The sequence below is a fragment of the Eimeria acervulina genome, genomic scaffold (assembly GCF_000499425.1).
Source record: "Eimeria acervulina Houghton genomic scaffold, Eah_scaff847, whole genome shotgun sequence".
NCBI lineage: Eukaryota > Apicomplexa > Conoidasida > Eucoccidiorida > Eimeriidae > Eimeria > Eimeria acervulina.
In genome coordinates, this window is record NW_013549564.1 from 1 (window position 1) to 8,596 (window position 8,596).

The following is an 8,596-nucleotide window of genomic DNA, read 5'->3' on the forward strand; positions in this document are numbered from 1 at the left end:
AAACTGAGTGGCAAAAACAAACTGTGGAAAGAAGTACACTATAGTACACAGCTCAAAATAGGAAACGTGGACCAATACCACCAGCCAGAAAGCAGAGCCGACAAGCAACTCAAGCAAACAAACTAAAAAATACGAAGCATTTTTGCTCTTCTGCTTAACAGACGTAGCTGCAGTATTGAGATTTTTGCGATGAGCTGTTCAAAATATGTGTCTTCCCGCGCAAGAAAACTGCATGGTTGTGGTAATGAAAGGAAGATTTCATTGTCCTATAAGGGATCATAGCGAGTGCATAGAAAGGCCGTTGGCATGCAGTGACGGCAATTACTAAGGCACAATGTATTCTGCGCAGGGTCGAACTCAAAAGGTACTTACTTTCATCTGCAATAACAAAGAAGTCGCCTTCCTGAACAAACACTTCTTGTTCTACAAGGCCTCTACAATTCCACGGGTTCCCGTTGTCTCCCCACTCCACGATGCGCATTAAGCCTTGTCTGTGCATTGGACAAATACCACCAACAACACCAAAGGCCTAAAATAAATTATCAGCAAGCAGACAGTCTCAAACCGACAGGACAGCGTACGACGAATAACAAGACGGCACAGCGCAAACACAGAAAAACGAGCCGATGCTGGTTTATTTATATTTTTGTCAGTTTGCACTACTATTCTATTTTTCTTTTGCAGAAGGGCATATGTCTTCGGATGTGCCCTTCTTGAGTCTACACCTCCATTCATAAACCAGAAAACTTCAGAGAATAGACAGGAAAATGCCGCTCTCACCTGCGTGCCCCCAGGTCAACGCCAGCTTTCTTCTTTTTTTGTCTCTTTTCTTGTTCCCGCTTCCAGGGAGAGGAATCAAGAACAGCATTGTTGGTGTTGAAGCTATTCAGCAACTCCTTAACGCCAGGCCACCTGAACAACTGCGATTCTGCTGCTATGGCTGCATTACGCATCGGCGCCTCAGCAATGCGACAAACAGCATTGTTGGTGTTGAAGCTATTCAGCAACTCCTTAACGCCAGGCCACCTGAACAACTGCGATTCTGCTGCTATGGCTGCATTACGCATCGGCGCCTCAGCAATGCGACAGAGAATCCCAGAGGCCGGAGAACGCCGCATTACCAACAAGCGCATAAAGCCACTCGTTACGAATCGCAACTTTTCTCCTTCAAACAAAAACACGCAAAACTGTGGCATATATATATATGCGTTTGCGCACGTATTCAGCTGCATGTCTGTGGTAAATGTACAGATGCGTACGCCGTGGACCGTGCCGCCTTTCGGTATTGAGTATGCGATCTTAAAATGCGATTTCATAATGACTGCGGCATGCGCATATGCGTGTTATATAAATTGATCGGCCCGAAGATAAGTAACAGTTTGTGTGATGTTTTGTCCAACCTCATGCATGCGTGGGCATGGTTGTGTTGCTTAGTACAGACAATGCAAGCACATATATATATAGAAATACACACAGCTACGTCCACATAATCCACCCAGCCCTTTAGGGTTTGCTTGAATAGTGGATTATCCTTGAGTCTTCTGCAGTTATTTGCTGTACGAGACTGTCAAACGGCAAAGAATTAGCTGCCTGCATGTCTCGCCAACCTGATGGATCCATTGAGAGAACCCCAACCTGATGGATCCATTGAGAGAACCCCAAGGCTGCAGCAGCCATTTTCTGTTGTCTGCTGGAGAGCGGCCTCAATGAGACTTGTTAAACTAAAGAGAAGTTGTCTTGGGGAGTCTGAAGAATGCGTTTTGTCCGCAGGCGATGCTTCGCTAATCTGAGACGAACAAGGTGAGCCTTGCGGTGCATTCTGCTGTTCCTGTTGCTGTAGTTGGTGCTTCAGCTGCTGCTGTAGCTGCTGCTGCAGATGCTGCAGTACAGATGCTGCAAACGCACGCGGAGTTCGGCTAAACTGCCAACGCCTGGTGGAGACGACGCCGCAGGCGAACTCTTGTCTGAGTACAAGGGAACAAAATCAGCAGCACTAGTTTATCCTCACGCGCATTATCTTGCTAAACTCTGTCAAATGCACAGAACACCACAGGACAAAGCAAGTATCCCACGAATGACACCCTTCCTCATCATTCCCCATCCCATCCCTTGTTGAAAGTTTCCCAAGAAGGCAGCTGCTGCAGCGCAGGTATTCAAGACACGAGCATACTTGCTCATGGTCCATGCAAGCATCCAAGCTGTATGCATGCATTCCAGCTCTAGGCACACATGAGCATTAACGTGCACTGATACGACTGCCTCCGCGCAACTATATATGCAACGTGTACAAAACGAATCCTCAAGCTGTTTCCCCAATGCACGTTTCGGGGTAACGGAGACGAAAGGCCTCACAAGAGAAAGACGTTAGGGTGTATATGCGTCTCGCCGTCTATTAATGCCTCGTCAGCCGTAGCAGCATGCAGGCAAAGCCCCGAAGTGGCCCTCCGTCTGTCACAAACTCGCAGGCGCTGTACAGGGCAAAACAAACAAGAACATAGGCAATAAGATGTACGCTGCTACTCAACAAGAACGAAGTCAACGGCAACTACTGTAACAGAGTACAAACACACGATGCAGTGCACAGAACAGAAAAAGCAAATGCAGCAAAAGTAGAAGAAAACAAATGAAGATGCCAAGCCAAAAAGCGACGGAGAATTACAAAGCCAATGCAAATGAACATCACATCAGGCATAGCCATATCTGCGGAGGAAAGGCTCGGGGTCAGGTTTTCGGCGTAGGTCTACCGCTTGGCCATAGCGATGTGTCAACGCATTTTAGACTCAGTTGACTGTAGCATTAGCTACTTCTTTGTGTTACGCATTGGTTAACACTTGAGGTGCGGTGCATTTGTAGTGTATTTGTGTCTGTTTTGCTCGCGAAGTTTTTCGAGGAGTGGTAATGGAACGCTTCTGCTGGATGCAGCATTTTTGTTTCTTTGTGTTGCGCAAGGGTTGAGAGTTTATAGTTTGACGTGTTATTGCAATGTCTTTGTGTTTGGTTTTGCCTGTAAGGTTTCAAGAGGCGTTAGAAAGAGTTCCACTTCTGGCGGGTGTTGCATCTGCAGCCTCAGCCGATGCAGCTTGAGCAAGGCTTCTCTGGAGAAGAGGGGGACAGCAGCTGTCTGTACGAGTTCTTCGAGGGGTCCCTCTTCCTCTTGGGGCAGCTTTGTTTCAACCAGCTGTTCACATCGTTCCAAGCAGTCACCAAAATAGCTTAAAGAAGGAGGCCGGCCAACACACTCCGCACGAAAGGCCTGCAGTAGTCGTAAACTCTCTACTAAACTCTCCTGCGCAACATCACAGCAATAACAACAACGCAGACAGTTTATGCGTATGCAAAAGGTGTAAACACTCTCGGCATAACCGATCGCTTTAGCTGCAGAGGACTTCAGTGACGCATGGCGCTCTGCAGCAAGTAAAGCAGAATATCACGAGGTGTGTTTGTTTGTTTCGTCGCACCCTGGATTGGAGGTGTTGCTGCAGCGGCCGGTAGTTGAGCAGGCGCTGCATCATCTCCGTCATTTTGTTCAGTAGGCTGGAAGACCTGCTGTAAACACCAGCAGCACCAGTTGTGGGATTTCCCGCTATTGCTGTGTGCTGTTGTTCTGCTGCTGGTACTGTTGTTTCTGCTGCTTCTTGGCAATACGCGGTAAGGGTCGAGCAAGGATGAGGCAAATCGGCCCTCAGCGACGCAACAGGAGGCGAAGGTGAAGCCCCTGCTGCCCCTTCGAAAGGCGACAGTTCTCTGTACTCCCTTGCTGAGGGGACAGTTGCAAAACGAACTCGGCGGCTGCGCGGCGGCTGTGTCGCAGCACCTGCTGGTGCACCTGCAGTAGGTACTGCAAACGCTGCAATAGGTGAATTGGCAGAAGCGGACTCCGGGGCAAAGGTATGGCTGCTGCTCCTCAAAGGCATGTGCGGGGAAACTCGAGAATGAAGGGAGATAGCAGACGAATCAGATTTCCGGCGCATTATTGCATTAGGGCCCCCAGCGGCCGGTGGTGGTGAAGAAGGTGCGCCGGAGGCCGGGAACGTGCCCCCAGTTGCTGGTACTGGTGCTGCTTCCCTTCGGGGGTGCAAGTGATGCACATTTGCCGCAGTTGCCTTGGCAGATTCCCCTGGCCACCGGACTCTGTGATGTATGCGGGAGGCAGCAGACAGTTTCGCGACGGAGGTGTTAAGCGTCGAGCGAAAGGAGGGCAGCTGCGGCAGAAGTTCTTTCTTTATACAGCCAGTCTGAACGTCAAACCAGTCGGGGACAGAGGAGCTGCTACCTGGGGTCCCTCGCTCTTGCTGAAGTGCCGCCTGCACCTCCTGCGGCAGCGATGTTAGAGACAACGGCTGTTCATTCAACAGCAGGGAAGAATGACGTCTGATGCTGCCCGCGCATGCAGAGACGACACAACGAGAGTCGTTCTCAGCTGCTCTTGATGTTGGTGATGCACCTGAGGCAGTGGTAGGTGCATCAGTTGCAACTGGAGCAGCGGCGGCGGCTGCATCAACGTCAGCTCCTGCGGTTTTGTTGTTCTTCGGTTTGCCGCCCCCTCCAAATGTACCCGATTGCTGAGGATAGCTGGTCGCCTCCTTCACAAGAAAGGAATGGCCAGAGTGAAGAGGTGCTGGGGTAGGAGTTGGTGTGAGGCTGCAGTAAAGAGGCGTGCAGCAACCCGATACCCCGCTGCCGCCGCCGCTGCTGCTACTGCTGGTGGTGGTGGTGAACTGATGCTGAGCCCAAGCGGGTGATGTGTCTGTAACTGAAACAGCGGTAGAAGGAATGCCCAAAGATGTTAGAGAGACGGCAGGCGCAGCACCATGCAAGATGCCTACATAGTGGTGTTTCAACGCATGGGGCGTGTTGCCAGTGCTGTGGCTGCTCCCGTTCCAGCAGCTGCTGCCGCTGCTACCTGTGTTGTAGGCGCTGGTGTTGCTGGTACTGTTGGTGAAAGTGTTGATTTCGGTTTCTTCAAAGGGGGGCGTGAACGCCGCAATGGATGCGGAAAAGGAGCCAAAGGAAGTGGAGGTCCCACTGCTTGTGGAGACGGACGCCTCTGCAGTAGGGGGGTGGCATACAGGGCGCCACTCACTTGTTTTGGCTTGTTGAAGAGGGGGGTTGTAAGAAGAAGCTTCCATGAATGAGTGAGCGGCACGGGTGATGAGGTGATTCATCTTCTAGCGGCGCCAAGGTCTCGGGGTTCCGGTCCAGACAAAGGCCAAAGGCAGGTCTCCAAATATATATATATATATATATTTAATTGCTTTAAAGACAAGAAAAAGGACAAACTCGTAGAAGTAGAATATGAACTAATGAGCGGGTTTAGTTTATGTTCAATAGACTGAACGCGACGAAGCGATCGTCTTGTGGCTGACCTCTACAGGCTGCTGCAAATTTCAGTTTTGGAGGCAAGGCGGGTGAGGAAAGCGCGCGGTTTAGGGTCAAAGTACGCAAGCATGGAGGGTCTCAACAAAAATGCCAGCAACTATTACCTTAATTGCTCTCTATGACAAGGGAAACAATCAGTGGGGGGGGCCGAACACGCACCAGCTGCCTGCCTATCTGCGCAGACTAAGTTCCACTAGCGGTTTTCTTCGTTCTGTTGAGTTATAATTCATTTCCAATAATGAACGTCCAATAATGAACGCTTTTGGATACCACGTAATCACGCACATAAGTATATTATTAATGTTAATAAATAAGCTGAATCTCTCTTAAAGGCTTCAATTTGTGCGGGTTTCTCAGCCTCCTGTGGCTCCCAACTGCATTGGTGACCTGACGATCATGGCTGGACTCTGCTCATTGTGCTACGCACGGTGAGCAGAGCCCAGCCATGATTGTATGTACATTCCCATGCCGACTATCTACGCGCGTTCCATTCAATAATGCCGAAGATACAGAAATACCCAGTAAGAGGCTGTAAAACTCCCTTTCCCTGTTTTTTCGCCCTCCCAAGATAACGGATCCCCCTCTTGGGGTCGCTGGCGGCGACTGCTCAAAGCTCTGGGCCGAGCGGCAATGCGGGCTAGGCCCAATCTACCTTTGAGCTTAGTTCCTTGGTATGGTTTATTTCTAACATTTCATTGGAGTTAGCCTCAACTGTTGGACCTCCTTCGGCTATTTCCGCGGCACATTGTAGCGCTGCGCGCTGCACTTTGCACGGGAAAGATTTTCTGCGACGCATCCCCGGCTTTTTCCTGTTTTTCTGGAGATTCCTTTAAAACGTGAGAACAATTGGGTTAATTTCAACCAAAAAAAGCACGAATAACAACAGAAGGCCTCGGAAGGGTCCTCGAGAAACCGCCCTCCGCCCGAGGGACGTCAGTGCGGCCCATGCAAAACGATACAGCGCACAGGCAATTTACTTTCCCTTGTTTTCCCCTTAATTTATTGGTTTAGTGCGTATGACAGCATTTTTTAATTCCATATTCCCTCTGCTCCCAGCTGGGTGACTTCAGAAGCGCCGATCTCGAAGACAGAAGTCAGTTTGCCGTCTGCTTCACTCCTCTGTGTTGACTTCCCTAATGCTTAGGCTTACGGGCATAGGGCTTAACCTCGTTGCTTTCGATTGTACAGTGGACTTTACTGCTGGGGGTTCAAGCGAGTAGCTGGGGCGGATGAGTGCATGGAGTTGTTTTCGTTGCTCCTCTGCAAGGGCTGAACATGAAGGGGTGTGGGGCTTGAGCAAGCGATTCAGAGGAGAAGAAAAATGCAATGAAGAGAAAAGAAAAAAAACTGAAGACACGAATATATATATATATATATATATATGTATATATGGCCCACGCCGGTCAGTAACTGGCATGATACACGGTTCTCCAACTGTTGAATTTCTGCAAAACCAACAAAACAGAGCGAGGGTCCTCTATCAATACTGAGATAGTTGGGAGCAGCAATAAAAACACAATTACATGATAAAAATGGTAAAGACCCTCTAGGAAACTGCTAATAAACTCCTCTCCGGTCCTGAGGTGTCGTGGGAATGTTGATGCGGAACCAGATCGGGTTCTGTCATGAGTTGGAGCAGCACCGTTTTCTGCAGCCCCAACAGAGAGGAGCATGCACACCGAAGGGAGCTTGGTTGTGCCTACAAGCACAACCGAGCTCCCTTCGGTGCATGCTCCAGAAAGGTAGACAACTGTTATGCATTCGTTTCCGGGCCCTCAATATCCAGCTTGAAAGCAAGAGGAAAAATAGCATACCAACTTTAAACAAAGCATTCTACACAAAGCCTGTGTTCAGGAGAAATGCAAATTTAAAATCGCTACGACACACAGAGCCAAACGAAGGTTGCTCATCAAATAAAAGAGAAACAAAATGTAGTCATGCTCTGGCTGTCTCTCTTGCTGTGTCTCTTGTCTCTGTCCTGACCTTTCCATCGCGGTATCTTCTGCCCCTCTCTCTCTCCCTGTCACCTTTTTTTCACTACCCCTCTTTCTGTATTTGCCACTGTGTCTCTCTTCGTCTTGCTCTGTCTGCATGCCCCTTTCTGCCGCTTTCTGTTTCTGCCGCGTTTGTGTGGGTGGGGACTAGTGGAAGTCGTAAACGACAGGTACGCCATGTACCCATAACTTAAAGCGATCTTCGTTTTCTCTGGCAATGAAGCGGCTCGGTGAAGGTTTGCACTGAGTGAAGCAACTGAACGCGAAATGTTGTTGGGTTTATGACGGATGAGAGGCTAAAACGTCTATTTCAATGTTGTAAAAAGTATGGTTATTGAAGGGGGAAGCCAGTTTAATTAGATAGTGGCAATTTGTTGACGTGTAAATCAGGAGACGAAGAGAGAAATAAAACTGGAGGGGTGATGCACACAGGGAAAGAAGTTGAATTTTATTTCATTTGATTTAATCCTCAAGATACTGATTCCATTTCATTTAGCTGAATTTAATTTTATTTAATTTAATTACATAATCCATTTCAACTGAACAGAAAGGGGGCCGATGGAGAAAGCAGCCAAACCCTTAAACTGCCTCACTCAGAGAAACCCTTACGAAAACCGCATGCGCCTAGAACATATGTATAATATACGGCTCACACTCTGACAAATGCAAGCGCTGTCCTTAATTCCACGTGAGCTATCAATAAAAATAGAGAGAAGCGGGAGGAGACGCTTCTTCTGAATTTAGATTAGCCTCACGTAGGCCAGTATTTGAGTATTTGCACGGAGAAGGCGTTTCTGCCTTGTCTGTTCAAGGGCGCCGGATGAACCATAACTGGGGGCAGCATGTGGTGGCATTCAACCTCAACCACGGAAGACAAAGATGTGCTGAACTATATGGAAAGTAAATCAGCTCAGCACAGAGGCAGAAAGTGACACAGCATCACGGGAGAGACGCAACCCCCTAGACAAAAAGTAGCAAAAACAAACAAACCTTAGAAGAAACAGATGAACGAACAAGCAAACAGCAATGCTAGCAGGGAAGCTATCAGCAGGCTGTTTAAACGAATGCGCGGAAAATGAGCTTACTGAATGAGTGAGCACTTGCTGGTTCCCCGGTTTCCTCTGCTGTTTATTTTCCTTTTCTGCCTATTGGTTAGTTGTTAATTCAACGTAACTGCCATAAATTGATCTGGTAATTCTGCAAGCATAAAATGAATCAACAAT

At 48.6% G+C, this 8,596-nt stretch overlaps 2 protein-coding genes across 2 annotated transcripts; both read right to left on the reverse strand.

The window, feature by feature from the left end:
* Positions 1–372: 372 nt before the first annotated feature.
* Positions 373–2,178, reverse strand: EAH_00050500 (hypothetical protein; the record flags this gene model as incomplete). Its single annotated transcript, XM_013394266.1, has 4 exons — positions 373–491; positions 781–1,165; positions 1,807–1,964; positions 2,171–2,178. Coding segments are annotated over 4 exons (670 nt in total), but the record flags the coding sequence as incomplete, so codon positions are not given.
* Positions 2,179–2,974: 796 nt separating this feature from the next.
* On the reverse strand, positions 2,975–5,165 carry EAH_00050510 (hypothetical protein, conserved; the record flags this gene model as incomplete). The annotated part of the gene is made up of 2 exons (XM_013394267.1): positions 2,975–3,286; positions 3,459–5,165. The coding sequence occupies 2 exons, from the start codon at positions 5,163–5,165 to the stop codon at positions 2,975–2,977; spliced, it is 2,019 nt and encodes a 672-aa protein (XP_013249721.1).
* Positions 5,166–8,596: the final 3,431 nt, after the last annotated feature.